The sequence below is a fragment of the Tiliqua scincoides genome, chromosome 1 (assembly GCF_035046505.1).
Source record: "Tiliqua scincoides isolate rTilSci1 chromosome 1, rTilSci1.hap2, whole genome shotgun sequence".
In the NCBI taxonomy this organism is placed as follows: domain Eukaryota; kingdom Metazoa; phylum Chordata; class Lepidosauria; order Squamata; family Scincidae; genus Tiliqua; species Tiliqua scincoides.
The window spans coordinates 71,974,289-71,991,782 of record NC_089821.1 but is presented as its reverse complement, the minus strand read 5'-3'; the positions used below and the strand labels follow the sequence as shown (position 1 = coordinate 71,991,782).

The 17,494-nt window shown below is 46.0% G+C and overlaps 1 protein-coding gene across 5 annotated transcripts in view; it reads left to right on the top strand.

Annotated features, from left to right (window-relative positions):
• The window catches only part of NHEJ1 (non-homologous end joining factor 1), a 117,924-nt gene that overhangs the window by 98,063 nt on the left and 2,367 nt on the right, over positions 1-17,494 (top strand). For all 5 annotated transcript variants that reach the window (XM_066631554.1, XM_066631527.1, XM_066631565.1 and 2 more), the window contains 2 exons: positions 11,422-11,539; positions 16,228-16,364. In XM_066631554.1, coding sequence (XP_066487651.1) covers positions 11,422-11,539; positions 16,228-16,364 — 255 coding nt within the window. The remainder of the gene's footprint in view (positions 1-11,421; positions 11,540-16,227; positions 16,365-17,494) is intronic.

Below are 17,494 nucleotides of genomic sequence, written 5' to 3'. Positions count from 1 at the left end.
AGGCTTCATTTTCAGTCAGTTTTCCAGCTTTAGAACCTACTGTAGATGTTGAAGCACGGGACTCAAAGTCTATGTAGTAATAGTATGTCGTTACCATGCAGTAGGTCCAGTCCTTCACCACTAAGCACCCCCATTGCTTATTCACACATCTGGGGTGAATGATGAGGGCTTCAGGTCCAGTGGGACAGCTTCCAAGCAGGTTTGAGCCCTGACACTTTTCATGTCAGTGGGTCCCTTGCACTGATCTAATTTTGGAGCAAGCAGAAATCAAGGCTATGGAGTAATTCCTTCTTTGGGCACCTGAAGGTGCAATCCTAACCAACTTTCCAGCACTGACATAGATGTGCCAATGTGATGTGCTTAGCATCCTGCAGTGGGGAGGCAGTCAAGGAGGTCTCCTCAAAGTAAGGGTATATTTGTTACCTTACTTTGGGGCTGCATTGCAGCTAGGTCAGTGCTGGAAAGTCGATTAGAATTGCGCCCTGAATCAGGTTTCCTCCACAGATAGTCTCCTGGTCACTTGGGCACAACTGCTAGTGAGATGGCTCTTTGGACAAGCTTCTTCCCACCATACTTGCAGGATCTAGTATAAATTTTTTCCCCCAGGGGTACTGCAGTGTTTCTCAAACTGTGGGTTGGGACCCAATTTCAGGTGGGTTCCCATTCATTTCAATATTTTACTTTTAATATATTAGACTTGATGCTACCATGGTATGTGACTGCATTTGGAGAAATGTTACAGACCTGTACTTTTAACAAGCTACTATGTATATTCTTTTAACAATGATAGTCAATGGGACTTACTCCTGGGTAAGTGTGGATTGCAGCCTAAGATTGTTAAAAATGTCCCTGCTTGATGACGTCACTTCCGGTCATGTCATCACTTCTGGTGGGTCCTGACAGATTCTCATTCTAAAAAGTGGGTCCTGGTGCTAAATGTGTGAGAACCACTGCACTGCTGTTTGTTTGTTTGTTTTCCTACACCTTATCCCATGGAGCAGTCTTCAGGCACTTCTTCCATAAAGTATACCCTGCCTTCCAGCTGCAGACTGGATTGAATTGCAACTTCCTGCCAATTCTCTCCTCTTCATTTGAGGGCTGGATGCTCACCATCTCTGCCCCAGTGTCCTGCAGCTCTTTGAGCTCCTGGCTGGCATCGTGTAAAGTTGGTGCTCCTCCCCACCTCAGCCTTGAGCTGCTGGCATTTGATACATGCTTGGCCTTGTTGTCAAGTAGTCATAACACAGGCAGTGGCATATCCCCCGCTTAACTTACACGCTGGCGGGCACTCTGCATCCGTCATGCTTGACTGAGATACAGCTTCTTAGGCTGGCTTCTGAACAGGGACGAGTTCACCCCTCCTGCCAAGCAGCAGCAGCTCCTGGGCAAGGAAATGGCATGTGCTCTTATGTGGCAACTTTCCCACTGAATCTCTCCTTGGACACTTCACCCTGCTAGGTTTTGCTGCCTGAAGGAAATTTGTGAGCTGCAGTATACCTCTTTGTGAAATGTCCTGGGAAGCTCTGGTCACACCTACAAAGGAGCTAGATTTGGGCATGGTATATGTACACTCCATCATACATTTGGGGCAGGGGGAGGAAGGATGAAGAGGATGTTGGATGGAAATGGAGCAGCTTCGAGGCTGCTTCACCTTGTTAGTGACAGTTTCAGGCAGTGCAGGGGTTTATCAGTCGTGCCACTGTGGGGCTGTTCTAATCTCTGCTTTGGATGGTTAGATGGCAGTGGAAATCCAGAGCTGAATCTGACTGTGGGTCTTTTTTAAATTTTGTAAACAAGGCACATATGTCTAAATGCTGATTTAATTTTAAATTCTAGCCACTTTGAAAATGTCATCTTGTTTGTTGTTTAGTGAGTTAGGGCACAATCCTAGAAATGATTTGGGCCGGCACAAGTCCCTTGCTCTGGCTCACGAGGGTTGCAAACATGTGCGCCTCCTCGAGAGGAAGCCAGGCCGGCGCTCCAAGAAGTGCTGGCCTGCAGAGGTTGACACAAGCCTCCATGACGGCTTCCTCTCTGAGGCTTGCATCGGCCCGGCTGGGCCAATGCAAGCCACAAACGTAGGCAGGGAGGAGGTAGGAGGGAGGCCTTCCTGGGTGGGGGGAGGGCAGGCGGGGGTGGCCCCAGGAGCAGACAGGAGCAGGAGGCAGGGCTGGCATCCTGCAGATATCCCAGTTATAACGGGATCCTGCCGTTCCCAGGGAGAACAGAGCGACTTCAAGCCGCTCTGCTCTCCTCAAACTTGAGGTGGCACAAGTCCGAGGAGACCTATAGGGACCAGTGGCCCTTACCCAGGGGTAAGGGAAAAAGTTTTCCCTTGCCTCTGGCTAAGCCACTTCTGGCCACTATCCCTCTTGGCTTGCCTGTTCCAGTGCAGGATAGGATTGCGCACTTAGTTACCTTGTGATAGGAGGCATGATGGCTTCATGTGAACCAGAATGATGTGGCTAATTATAATTTGTTTTTTGGAATAATTAGTTTGGTTATTCTACCAGTCATTTTATTTGTTGAGGTTTTATTCGGAGGGTGCTGGTGATTTTCTAATTAAAAAATACATTTCTTTCAAGAAGTTTAGGGGATTCATACCTATTAAAGTGGCTGTATTTGACAAAGTTGATTTTGGTTCTGTATGGTTTGACCAATTTCCACAGGAATCCACTTTGATTTGAGGTCATGCGGTGTAATTCTATCCAAACTTGCACCAACATTAGTGCTACATCAGTGTGACATCCATCACACCTACCTAAGCCCATTCAGCACAAAGGAGGAGGGAGAAACACCCAGGCAACTCCATGCTGATGCAGCCCTCCCAGTAACCCTGCCCACATCCATAGAAATCACAACACAACCTGCCTGTCATGGAGTGGCAGCTTGATGTTGGCCTACTGGCCTGACATTGGTTTGCTGTTGGCATGATGGAATCAATCAGCATACTCTACCCAGCTCCAACATTGATGGAGCTGGGTAGAGCAGCACCACCAAGGTAAACCAAGCAGCGGGCAGTGGCAGGTGCAGGTTTAATGAGTGGTCATCGCTGGGGTGACATGGTGTCTGATGTCATCTGAAGACATAGTACCCTTTCCTGGTGGCCTCAAGTATGAGTAACATGGCAACAGCCATTGCTGCCAACTGTGGGGAGACTCTAAAATGACACCCCCCCCCCCACAAAATACAGGTATGCTGCAGCACTTATGCAGAAACTTCTTCCCTGTAGAAGTTATTGTGACACAGATAGTAAGTAGGGAAATGCAGAGAATAGCTTGGAGTTCTCATGTCCAGAGTTAAAGTCTTATGCTATTCAAACACTGCAACCCACCCACCAAGAAATACCCTTTCAACTACAGCAGACTAAGGGCAGGAAGATAGCTCCCTTGTGAGAGGACAGATAAGTGAAATAAACTTGCAGCTCTCTTTATAGCAGGGGTACCCAAACCCCGGCCCTGGGACCACTTAAGGGCCACAAGGTCTCTCAATGCGGCCCTTGGGGAGCCCCCAGTCTCCAATGAGCCTCTGGCCCTCCAGAGATTTGTTGGAGCCCACACTGACCTGACCCAACTGCTCTCAGCGTGAGGGCAACTGTTTGACCTCTCGCATGAGCTGTGGGATGAAGTCTCCCTCCACTTCTTGCTGTTTTACGTCTGTGATGCAGTCGCGGCAGCAAAGAAAAGGCCAACCTTGCTTTCTGCAAGGCCTTTTATAGACCTTGAGATATTGTAAGACCTTCATTCATTCATATAAGTTCATCTTTAATATATTCATTTATGTAAACTTAAGTAAATTTATTCAAATTTTAAATGTAAATTAATTCTTTTTTTCCTTGGCCCCCGACACAGTGTCAGAGAGATGATGTGGCCCTCCTGCCAAAAACTTTGGACACCCCTGCTTTATAGTAAGGGCTTGAATCCCCTTGGGGGTGTCCTCCAGGCCGAAGGAACCGTTTCACCAGAGGAGAGACTGAGATGACCCAGAAGGGAAGGTGCAGCAGCACTCAGGCAAGCCAGGAAGTTGATATTGCACTTCAGAGAGGCCTAGGCTGGGAGTCAGGAAAGGCTGGTCCATTTCGCATCCCGCACCACCACAAACAGGCTTACCTGGCTGGGAGACTATAGTGCATAGACCATATGCATGGGCCAGTCAGTAGACTTGCATGTAACACAGGGCCCCTATTGCAACAGCCCATCCATTTAGCCCCTTACAAATGCGCCTGTCTTTTGTATCATTTCTGCAGAGCTGTCATTATGCTGCCATCTCTCTCCCCCTTGCGTCATGACATCAGAGAACAAATGGCTCATGACCAGTGAGGAGCTTCCCCCACCACTTGAGCCCATAGAAGGTGAGGATACTGCAGACTTTGAATCTTGGTAGCACAGAGTCACCTCTGTTGCAGAGTCCCACCCTGAGGCTGAGTGAAGTAAGAAACAGCTAGAGTGGGGTGCATGGGGAGCAGGGATCCCTCTCTGCTAAGAAAGTGACAACGAGGGTGATCAGAGCAAGGCTTTATTGCATAGTCTCAACAGCATCTGAAAAAGAAAAACTGGTGGGATTGCCAGCCTTCTTGTCCCAGCAGAGCACTTTTTCCTTTGCAGTTTTCAGATAGACAGCAGATAGACAGCAGGTGTCAGTAAGGTCTGGCTGCACCAGTGGTATCTCTGACTGTCATGGAATTTACAAAGCAACAGGAGCTTCTATGAACAAGTAAGTCGGCAGCGCTACAGAGGAACAGCTAGTGGTCACTGCTGCTGGGTATACTGCAGTTTTCCCTTCTGATCAGCACAAGGTCCCAGTGTGGAGAGACCTACCTGTGCCCTCTTGCCCTGCTGGGAAGAGCAAAGAGCAGTGCCCTGTTGGGAATTGGAGCACAATGCCTGGAAGCATTACCATTCCCTCTACTGGTGAAGATTGTGTGGAACTCTCTGATAAATGAGTGTTCTGCCCATGTGGCAATGCTGCAGTCCTGAAAAACAAGTTCTAGATCAATGTTTGACCAGCAATGCTTGGAATACTTGGCATTTACCAAAAAAGAGTAGACACTACCATCAGCTGTTGCAAAAGAATAGTTAGGCAATGCAGTTTATAGCAAAGACACATTTAAAAATCCCGAAGGGTCAGTATTTAATAATTGTGGGTTAGGGACATGAGACAGATATGTAGCATCAATGCATTGCATGGGATTCCCTCACCTAAGTTATTTATCTGTGTGGAGTGCATTATCCTTGCTCTCTCATTTGGTATGGTAGTATGAAGGTTCCACTTGGGTGTTTGTGTGAGGAACCCTCCGTAAAAATTCTACCAAAGTATCTTGCCATACATGTTCTGAGGATATTGGGTTGTTTGGGCAAAGTGCTCCATTAGTATGCAAAATGCTCTTTCTCCACAGTTCCCATGTGCATGTGTTCTAAGTGCTCACGCCATGAGGCCAGCAAGGTATAGTCATGCTATACCTACAGGCCTTGTCATCTGTCATGGGGTCTAGTACTGTGGTTGGTGTGCTGTAATTTGCTGTGAAGTATAGCCTGTAACAAATGCTGCATTGTAGGAAAGAGGTCGGGCTGCAGGGGGTGTTAGGAGTTCAGATTTTCTTGTGTTCCCCTTGGTTTCCTACAGGTTTTTTAATTCCTGTGCTTGCTTGGACATCAGTTTAGCATTTTGCAGATGTTTGAGGCATGTCAATCATCTGGAGGGGATTTAGGGCATGGCACACATCAGCTCTTTCTAGTCCCACCCATATCCCTCACATATTCCTCCCACATCCCCACCCTGTCTGTGGGTTTTACCCTGGCAGTAATTGCACCAGCATCAGAGATACGTTGGTACAGCGTTATACAGGTTTCTGTGGTACGTCTTTCAGAGGAACAGAGACTATGATTGTGGGACTGTTGTTGCTCTGACATCCAAGGGTATACACCATATCCTGTGCCACCCAGACTGGTGTTTCAAAAGTATAGGATTACACAGTTGATTATTTTTGGGTGCCATATATAAAACATATACAAAAATAATTTCTGCTTCCATCCTGGGCTGTTTTAGACATTGAACTATGTGCAAGAATAGGTGCTTTTTGATTCTTGACACAGCTAATGGAACGATTACTGGAACTGTATAGGTGCCATCTGGCATTCCTCAGGGTTCAAAGAACAAGTGTTTGTCTGAACAGGCCTTTCCTGCTTGGTCCTTGTCCTGCTTCGATTGTAGAGATTGTCTTGATGTGTAGTCCAAAAAGGGTTGAACTTGAGATACCTGTTTTATGAATCTGGAGCAGCATTGACACCAGAGAGCATCAGTATTTCCTCTGAAAGATTATTCTGTGTTTCCCAAACAAATCTCTGCTCAGCTGAGACTTACTGGTGACCCTGACTCATCTTGGTTACTTTCATATCTCCAGAGTGGCTACAGTGGAACATGTACTTACCTTTCCAGCTCAGGAGTGTGTAAAGGATGCCAGCAGAGTGTACACAGCAGATTCTGTGGCTCTCCTTCCCAGGTATGGGGTGTATCATCTTGAGTGGCATGAGGGTGTCCTGGGGCCCAGCTTTAGACGAAGAAGTATGGCTTATCTTAATGAAGGATGGAGGCTTTGAGAACCACAGAGTTCTACCTCTAGCAGTAACTTAGAGAAAGCAATGGGGGTCGCCATGCCCTAGGATTTGCCACCATCCTGTTCTCTGCCAGTATTCCTGAGAGGGGAGGGGAACGGCAAGGAAGGGCAGCAGTGACCTGCCACGGTGCCTGCCCTGGGTACGCTGTTTTTGTTCTCTGCCAGTCCCCTGCTGTTTACTTTTCCCTGAGTTATGACTGTGTCTTTGCCTTTGATCTGGCATCTCCAGCGCCTATTGGCTGCTCTTGCCCTGCCTTTGGGGTTCATTCACCTGCTGGCTTTACAGCTTGGATGCAACAAGAGAGCTGATCCTTTGTGGCTGCATTTCTGCACACTCTGCACAATTATGTAGTGTAGGAAAGGGCTAGCATCTTATCTAATCCAAGCTACTGCCCCAAAGCAAAAGTATTCACCTTCCCCCCCCCCCACACACACACATATAGTATGTCTCAAGAAAAGAGCAGATGTACTGCAGAAAAGGTGCCTGAAGATGAATCCAGATAACTCATGCAATCAAACCAAGCTACATGCTGCAGGGAAAAGGCAGAGTTGCAGATATAATTGCCATTCACAATAACCCAAGGTCCTAGCAAGCTTCTCCCCCCCCCTTTCTATAATGGCATACTGTGGCCAATGTCTTCTCCTTTTAAGGGGTTATGTTGGGTAACACACAGTCATTTTGGGCTGACTTTATTTTACAGATGCTGTTGTTCATTGTTATAATCTGTAGGTTCAGTCCCAATTCACTGCCTACTGCTTGACGGTATCCTGTGAATCCCAATCAGCCTGTCCTCTTCAGCAGTTTTCTTTTGCATTTGGAACACCACACCCAGTTTAGCACATGCAGGGGTTTCCCAACTAAGTGTTTCCCCTTCTGCTGCTGTGGAACAGAGTTTACTTGTGATACGTATGATGAATTTGTTATATCAGAGAGCACATGCATGCAGGATCTAGGAGAGGGAGATAAAGGGGGAAATTTGTACCCAGGCCCTGGGTTAGAAAGGAGGCCTGTGAGCCAAAGGAGGAGGCCCAGAAATTTCCTGGGATCTTGCATTTTCCAATCTCACCAGACACACTACCCACTCGAGATGCTGGGTTCATTACCATGGGCACGTGGCGGCGACTACTGCCACAAACCAAACACACCAGGCCCAGGAATGCATACATTCCTTAACAGTGTCACATCTGGGAGGAAACCGACCTGCTACAGTAGCTCTTTGGCTTGTGGATCCACTTACCATGAAGGAGTGTATAGGAGCTCAGCGACACAGCTGCAGGACTGCAGCTGCTGCAGGAGTCTGTTTTGGTGTACACAGGACACTTTCCATTCTAGTGTGAGCCTAAGTACAATGATACTAATCTTCTGCAATGATTTTCTATATTTGAAAGGTTTTAAAGAGACTTAAGAGTGTGTTTGATTTTCCCTATTACTGTATCTAGCTACCAATGCCGAGCAGGCAGATAGACCTGAGCTCTGCATTGGGAAGACTGGTAGACCTGGGCTCCAAAGACTATTCCGGGTGTTGCAACTTCCCCCCTGCTTGTTTTGCCCCCATTCTGCCCATTGCCACCCCCCACTCTTTCACCCCCTCCCTCTTTGGGAAGGGGCCCAAAAGAAATACTTTGTATTCCCAAATTCTTCCCAGAGGCCCTGGATACATGCATAATTTGGATCATTGTGAGAATGGTCACAATGCACTGGCTGGACCTTTTATGTGAAAGTATAGTAAACAAATGACTCTATTTGTAACTCTCTGTATTGACTAAGGAGAAAGAGGCATCCTGGCTCTGGAGGGAGGATGGGTTGTATGGAAGAGCCCTTGAGGTGGCAGCTTCCTGTTACAGAAATCTGTCTTATAGGGAAGAGAGTTGATGGACAAGGTCCTGTTGCTATGTGTCATGAAGTCAGTTACCTGAGACTACTAATGGGAACTCTCTATTAGAAGGAATGAGGATAGAACATCCCTAGAATGATGTCCCTGTCATGTGCCTCTTCTTTTCATCCCCACTGGGAGAATTCTTGAATTGCTACTCCCAGTTCACCCTTGCTTCCCGGATTGCCCCATGGATCTTTTCTGGGATTTTGGAAGAACACGAAGATTTCTGCACTTCAGTAAAACCAGGTGAGGGTCATGTAGCGACAGGGATCAGAGCTCAAAGCTAAAGCACTTGCAGAAAGGGCCAGCTGCAATTCCTGGCTTAAACAGGTTCTCTTGCAGCAGGGCAGATCAGGGGTATCAAACGTAAGGCCCAGAGGCCAGATGCAGCCCACTGAATCTCTTTATCCAGCCCTCTGGCTCTCCTAGCACCACCATCAGCTGTTATCAGTTGCTGAGCTGTGCTGAGGTATCACTGCTAGTAGGGCAGCCCACATGATAACTTGATATTATCTTGATGTGATCAAACTTTGTGTATTTTCCCTTCGTCATTTGCAGCTAATGTGTCGGCTGGTGCGCCAGCTGTGGCCGTACTTGGATCGTGCAGACCTGACCACGGTGATCCATGCCACGGTGACATCGAGGTTAGATTATTGTAACGCGCTCTACGTGGGGCTGCTCTTGAAGACGGTTCGGAAACTGCAACTAGTGCAGAATGTGGCAGCCCATGTAGTTACTGGAGGTAGGCGGTTTGACTCTGTCAGTCCACTTCTCCAGCGGCTGCATTGGCTGCCCATTCGTTTCCGGGCCCAATTCAAAGTGCTGGTTTTGACCTTTAAAGCCCTATACTGCTCTGGGCCAGGGTATCTTAGAGATTGCCTGCTCCCGTACAATCTGGCTCGTCCTCTTAGGTCATCAGAGAAGGCCTTTTTACAAGTGCCGTTGCCTAGGGAGGTACGTGGGGCGGCGGCAAGAAATAGGGCCTTCTCAGTAGTGGCACCAATGCTATGGAATTCCCTTCCCCTTGACTTAAGAATGGCTCTCTCTCTTGAGACTTTTTGGCAAGTCCTGAAGACCCTTCTGTTTAGACAGGCCTTCTGAGTTCTCGGCCTTTTTAAACATCTTTTCAAAATCTTTTAATATCTTTATAAATACCTAGTTACAGGCCTGATTCTTTTATGATTTGCTGCTCTATGCTCTTTTTACCTGACTACTTTTATCTGACTACTGTTTCTATGATACTGTTTTTATGATATGTTGTTAATATGTTTTTATCTGTTTTTAAATTATGTTTTTAATTTGTTTTAACCTTGTTGTAAGCCGCCTTGAGTCCCTCCGGGGAGAAAGGCGGGGTAGAAATAAAGTTAATAATAATAATAATTAATGTGTTCCTAAGTGAAAAAGTGCTTTTTTCTGGTTATGACCTACTTAATGATGTCACTTCCTGCTTAATGATGTCAGCTCTGGTCCTCAGCAGGCATCATGAATGATAATTGCCCCTCTGCATGAAATTAGTTTGACACTCCTGAGTTAGATGGACCAATGAACTGCCTTAGTAGTAAGGCAGTTGCATATACTCAAACAAATCCATGCAAACAGCCATAGAGAAGCTGGGCTCTGCTTGATACCCCAGTGAGAAAGAATGTGGGAATATGTTACAGGACCAGTGTAACATCTTTAGGGGAAAGACGATGGCTTAGTGGTATAGCATATGCTTTCCATGCAGAAGGTCTGGGGTTCAATCCCAGTGTCTCTCAATGGGGCTGGGAAAGATCTCTGTCAGAAATACTGGAGAACCACTGCCAGTCAGTGTTGACAGTGCTAAGCTAGAAGGTCTGAGGGTCTGATTCAGCATAAGACAGCTTCCTATTCCTCCACACCATCCAGTCCAAGTGGCAGCCTGCCCTCCCCTCCTGCTATTGTCCTTTGTGCTCTTAGCCAGGAGCCAATGCCACTCCTCTAGCCTGGAGTGGGAGGAGTGGGTCACAGGCAATGCTTTTGCACTCCGGCCTTGAGTGCCTCAGTGGGTGAGTGTGCCTGGAGAGGAACTGCCCTGTTATCTGTTACACTTTGTTCTCCCGACTGTTTGGGTGTGGAGCAGGCACAGTGCGCAGAGACGTTATCTCTAGAAACCTTTGAAACACATGCAGCACTCTGGGCTCAATGTGTCCGGAGCAAGGGGGAATGATTGCCTTGTGCCCTTCTCTCTGCTCTTTTGGAGCCAGTACATTATAAGAGTACCACTCCTCACCCCTTTGTCATGCTCCTCAAGCCAATCTCTCTCTGTCACACACACACACACACACACACACACACACACACACAACACTCTCACTCTCTCTCTCTCTCTTCCCATTCCAGTCATGTTCCCTCACAAGGAATGGGAGGACATGTTCCCAGTGAGAGCTTTCTATGGAGAGCGGAGGGAGATAAACCCCTGCTATAACTGGTCAAAGAGGCACCTTGTAAATGATGGTTCTCTTATATTTAGCAGGGGGAGAGTGATTATTCCTCTTTCCCCCCAGCATAGTGTGTTTCTCTGATGTCTTCTTGAGATTGTGAGATTTCTGGGACAGGGAACCCTGTTCAAGTTCCTTTTGCTATGTAAACTGCTTTGTGAGCTTTTTTAAATTGAAAAGTGGTATATAAATATGTGATCATTCTTACAGTATTCTAAGCATTGATTGTTGTCACAGCCATGATGGCAGGAACAGCTGTTTAATAACACAAAGCAATCTCTGAATTGTATCACCTAACATAGGCAGTGGTGATAATAACACTACGAAACAGTCAGTCTCATTCTAAGCTCCTGTTCGGTGGGCTGAGGGTGAAATGAGATGCTCTTGCTTCTTTTGTTGCGTGATCTGACTTGGAGCTTCGGCCCCGGCTCTGTTGGGAGTAAGCTTGATGTGCTCTCCTTTTGCTTCACAGGCATTGCCCCAAGCCTGCTGCCTGGAAGATGGGAGTCTATTCACTTCTAACTTAAAGCAACTCTACATGGCAGTAACCCAGCAACAGGCCAGAGCTGCTGGCAAACGGCGCCGAGAAGGTGAGTTGAAGGTTGTGTCACCTGGACCATCACCTTGGCTGAAGTAGGGAGACCAGGGCCTCTGAGAGAATTTTATCAGGGGCTACAAAATTTATTTTGGGCCCCCTTGCAAAGACCGAAACAGAGCAGGAGAGAGTGGTGGTGGGCAGGCAGAACCGGGGCAGGGAGGGGCGAAGCAAGGTGGGGGGAGAGACAGCTGGAAAAGTCTTTGGAGCCCAGGTCTGCCCACCCATGTGGCATCAATAGTGTTCCCAGCATCCCCAGTCATGGTAGTGTTCCCAGTCTGAGTAGATAGGAAAATGTCAGATCCCAGGAAATTTCTGGGCTCCCTCCTTTGGCTCCTGGGCCCCCCTTTTGACACTGGGCCCGGGTACAAATTACCCCCTTTACCCCTCTCTCCTAGGCTCTGAGGGAGACTGTGGGCAAATGGTCGCAGACAGAGCAATAGTTTTGTTTCGGATATTTGGGGAGTGACCAGAATTTCCCTGAAATCTCCAGGGTGGTTACTAACCTTGTGACTCTAAAATCCACTCTATTTCCAACTAATCTTTTGATGCACCTAGCTGTATATTTTCCTCAGTCTCTCCCCTCCCAATTCCTGCTCATCCCTCAACCTGCACACACTTTGCCTCTGTAGTGTTCCTTTTCACACTGTCACCATTCCTTAAAGCATTCTTGCCCTCCCCATGTTTGGATATAGTCTAGTTCCTTACAGCTGTTTCCATTTTTAAAGCCTTTGGGCCCAATCCTATCCAATTTTCCAGTGCCAGTACAGCCATGCCAATGGGGCGTGCACTGCATCCTATGGTGAGAAGGCAGTCACAGAGGCCTCCTCAAGAATGGGAACATTTGTTCTCTTACCTCGGGGCTGTATTGCAGCTGCACCGGTGCTGGAAAGTTGGATAGGATTGGGCCCTTAGAGTTGTGCAACTGGTCAGTGGTGTAACGGGGGGGAGTTAACGGGTGCAAATGCTCCCAGGCGCCATGGCTGAGGGGGGCAGTGCCAACCCTCCAACCATGCCACCCAGTTCCACGCCACTCTGAAGGACATGCCACCTCCCCACTGGTTGTGTCTGGATGTCTTTGAGGACTGAAAAGGCTGCATATAGCCTCTCCAACCTGTGGAAGGCCTTAGAAAAGTACATCTGGTTTAAAAAGAACATAAGAACATAAGAACAGCCCCACTGGATCAGGCCATAGGCCCATCTAGTCCAGCTTCCTGTATCTCACAGCGGCCCACCAAATGCCCCAGGGAGCACACCAGATAACAAGAGACCTCATCCTGATGCCCTCCCCTGCATCTGGCATTCTGACATAACCTATTTCTAAAATCAGGAGGTTGCGCATACACATCATGGCTTGTACCCCATAATGGATTTTTCCTCCAGAAACTTGTCCAATCCCCTTTTAAAGGCGTCTAGGCTAGACGCCAGCACCACATCCTGTGGCAAGGAGTTCCACAGACCGACCACATGCTGAGTAAAGAAATATTTTATTTTGTCTGTCCTAACCTGCCCAACACTCAATTTTAGTGGATGTCCCCTGGTTCTGGTATTATGTGAGAGTGTAAAGAGCATCTCCCTATCCACTCTGTCCATCCCCTGCATAATTTTGTATGTCTCAATCATGTCCTCACTCAGGCGTCTCTTTTCTAGGCTGAAGAGGCCCAAACGCCGTAGCCTTTCCTCATAAGGAAGGTGCCCCAGCCCCGTAATCAACTTAGTCGCTCTCTTTTGCACCTTTTCCATTTCCACTATGTCTTTTTTGAGATGCGGCGACCAGAACTGGACACAATACTCCAGGTGTGGCCTTACCATAGATTTGTACAACGGCATTATAATACCGTTATATTATATAATATATATATTATATAATATATATTATATAATATAATAATATTATATTATATTATATATAATATAATAAGAAAAAAGAAAGAACACAGAAGCACCTTTCTAAGACCTTCTGTGGGCTGGAGAGGCCACACACTGTCAGCCCTCAGAAGACATTCAGACATGATCAGTTGGGGCTGCACTTCCAGGCTCGCCCCAGGGCAGCACAGGGACCACCACTGCCCCTGCAAGTGGTACTATGTTTGTGAAGGATCTTCTTCACTGGTTGAGGGAGAATAAGTCTGTGGATTATTTACTCTTTTACCTAAACAGTATATGAGTCCAGAAGAGGTAGCCCCTCACTACCTCAAGATTCCCCCCCCTTTCTTTCATTACTTCTGTTCTTTCTCTGCAGGTGTATGGCATCAAAGGGTCTAGATTTATCATCATACATAATTATTATGACTACTAGTGGCCATTCCTTTTATTCAAATCAAATCAAATCTTTATTATGGTCTCAGACCAACGAAAATAAAATCAGTGCTGCACAACATAATCAGCTACAGGAACTACATAAACTCCAAATGGTTTAAAACTAAGTTTATATCCTAAAATGGGATAAAATAAAAATAGGAGCAAGTCAAAATGTTAAAATACACTAAAACTTCCCTTTGAATCCCAAAGTTGGACTGAAGTCAAAACCTGAAAGGAAATAGTAATATATTAAAAAGACACAAAAATAGATAAAAAATATACAAACAAAATCTCCCACCCAGCTTACTTAAACTTCCTTTCAAAGAAGATACTCCAATTTAAGACATTAATCACTATTTTGGTCACCAATATAAGTGACCTCTATAAGGTGACCTCTTTGGTCACCTCTATAAGTTCCAATAGAGGAGATTGTCACAGTCTACCATTCTTTTCTGGACATTCAACATGGCCAACAGAAACTTGTCCACACTGAGTGTAATAGCAGGATTGCTATTCTGATAGAAGCAGAAGCTTAAGAAACAACAACAGTAGTTATATACCACTTTTCAAGAAAAAGTTCACAAAGTGGTTTACAGAGAAAAATCAAATAACTAAATTGTCTGATGTGTGCCTGGAACCTGTTCAGTAGTGGGGAGATAAAAACAGTCCAGATATCTCTATAAAATGTACAGTCTAGCAGAACATGATCAAATGTTTCAATTTGAGCTGAGCCACATAGACATATCCACTCAGTGAATGGTGTCCCACTGCAACAAGCCAGTGTAAATGCTTCTATATTTTGGTGTCTCCAGCTGAGTGAGGTAGGAGAGAGGAGCGACAATATATCTAAGCTCTTCACTAATTCTGTAACATTGCTAAGGCCTTTTTGGTGCTCCAGGTTCATAATTCAGTGTCTTATAGCTGTCTTTGTCTGATCAATGATCATATAGAGCAGAGGTGTCAAACATAAGGCCTGGGGAGCAGATGCGGCCCCCGGAAGCTTTTTATCTGGCCCTCAGGCTCTCAGCTGCTGAGGTGTTACAGTTAAAATGGCAGCCCACATGAAAATTGAGCTTTCCCAAATCCTGAAATATGATCAAGATTTGCGTACTTTCTCTTCTGTCATTTGCAGTTAATGAGTTTATATATGAGAACAGGGTCTGATTTCTGACTATTAGCTGCTTAATGATATCACTTTCTGCTTAATGACATCACTTCCAGCCCTCAGCTGGAGCCCTGAATGCTTTCGGCCCTCTGTATGATACGAGTTTGACACCCCTGATATAGAGCAAGGCCTACAAGGAGAAACCCAAGGTGACCAGTTTCTGCTCAATCATTTTAGACCAGCTAGATTTATAGTCGTCCAGTAGGATTAGGAGAGCAAGGCTAACTGGGCACTAAAGCAGTCTTAGCTAGTATAATATGATGGAAATCCATATTCTGGCCTCAACACTCATCTGGCCAGTCTCTAAACACATTCATACATTGAAAATGCCTTTTGGTACTCCTAGGGCTGCCCTCAGAAATTTTGATTATACATGTTCCAGAGTCAGGATATTAGGCAGTGGCCCTAATTGGGCACCACAAAGGCATTCCTGTTATTAAGCAGATGATTACTTAATAGTTTAGGATGCATGTTTCCTCAATAGAAGCTAATGGTTGGGAGATATCTGGGGACCTTTCTTGAGTGTTAACCATAAGAACTTAGAGGCAGTGACCTTCCCTAAGTGGAGTGGCCGATTACACAGGCCAACAAACATTTTGCTTCCTTAAACGTTACACTAATTCCTGGGTATACTTGGGGTGCTGATTCCAAAAATGGCATCCGTTTTGCCCTATCATGTCTAGTTTTGGAGACACAGCATAGCCTCTTTAGTGAATGTTTCAAGCAGCTTCCTCATGAGGAAGGCTACACCATGGCTTCCTCATGAAGAAGCTGCTTGAACCATTCACTAATGTGTCTATACTGTATCTCCAAAAGTAGACGTGATAGGGCAAAACGGATGCCATTTTTGGAATCGGCATCCCAAATTCATATCAAACCACCATAAATTTTGGGAGAAACTTTTCTGACAGTTACAGTAGATGTGTGAGAAGGAATAAAAGAAGAAGTTTTGGATAGACTAAGAGGCACAGGAAGAGAGCTGAAGACATCTCATAAAGTGCAAGGTTCCCCCTCTTTAGCTATTTGGTAAGGTAGTGAAACTACTGCCTGGTAGGAGTGCACATGCTGCTTGCCTCCACACTGCGTGTATGTTGTGCATAAAGCAAAAGTAGCACCATATGTCTCCAGTGCTCTGTCCCCCAAAGGCGTAATTTGATTCCCATTCCAGCAGAAACACTGTACTCATGGATACCTCTTCTGTTTACTTTTCCCTTCAGCATCTGAAGACTCTGACACTCCTGGACATGCTAGCTCCTTGGACTTTAAACAAGGGGCTGTGGATTTGTCAACTGAGCTAGAGAAGGAAAACACAGAATCCCAACCAACGCCTGCAGTGTGTGACCACGACACAGTGGTGAGAGTGGGTCCAATCCAGCATGTGGGAATGGGCCAAGGAAGGGTTGATTTGATGAAGTGTGATTGAGGAAGTGCCATGCCATGAATGGGGGTTGAGGTACTGGAATTTTGCCGGAGATTCTGAAGTACATGCAATCTCCTGTGACTCTATATGATGCATAGTAATCTCAAAAATTGCACAGAAGCTGTCAATAAATGTGAGATTGGGCTGGGGAGGGGGAGTTTAGAAGATCAAGATCATGGAAGAGGTGCTCGTTCTGGTCTAGTACCAGAGGAAGGGTTCCATCAGTCACAGGGAATGAGATCTTGAAGCCCATTGACAGGCTGTAGCTCTAGCTATATCAGACCCACAATGTTGTGCCAATCCCATTTATGTTCTACAGCCTGAGAAAAGAAAGGGGAAGGTGAATGTAGACAATTTAAGGAAAATGCAGAAGAACATTGAGGAACTGTTCCTCAACACTTATTGAATACCAGATGTTTATGGTGGATGCTTCAGAGTGACAAAGTTCTTGGTCAGAGGGCTTAGAACAACCATTTTCAACCTTTTTCAGCTCACGGCACACCGACAAGGCACTAAAATTGTCAAGGCACTCTACCAATTTTTTACTTACATTAAATCACTACATTATAATTAATTGTAAATTAATATAATTAATACAATTATATTATTACATGACAAAGAAACTCACAAGAAGCTTGGAGAGGAAAGTATATGCAATTTTGGAAAGGATGAAAAATGTTATGCAAGAAAGTGCTGGCAAAGAGAGGTCAGATTGAGCAGATACTGGAGAGCTGTGAGGTGAGGGGCAATGAAGAGACAGGAGTGAAACAACTACAGTATTCAGCTGGAGTGGGCGGGGAGAGAACTTGAAGCAAGTGATTCTGAACCTTTGGAAGGTGGGTACCAGTGAAGGGAGGGACAGTAAGAGAGGTGCTGACTGCAATTATGAGATTTGGGGGGGCAATGTACCTGTGAGAGGGAGTGGGGTGGGGAGAAGTGCCAATTGCCTGCTCCTGTATTTAAGAAAAAAAAGTGCAACCAAAAGCCCAATCCTAGGCATGTCTACTTAGAAGTAAGCCCCATTCTAGTCAATGGGGCTTATTCCCAGGTAAGTATGGAGAGGA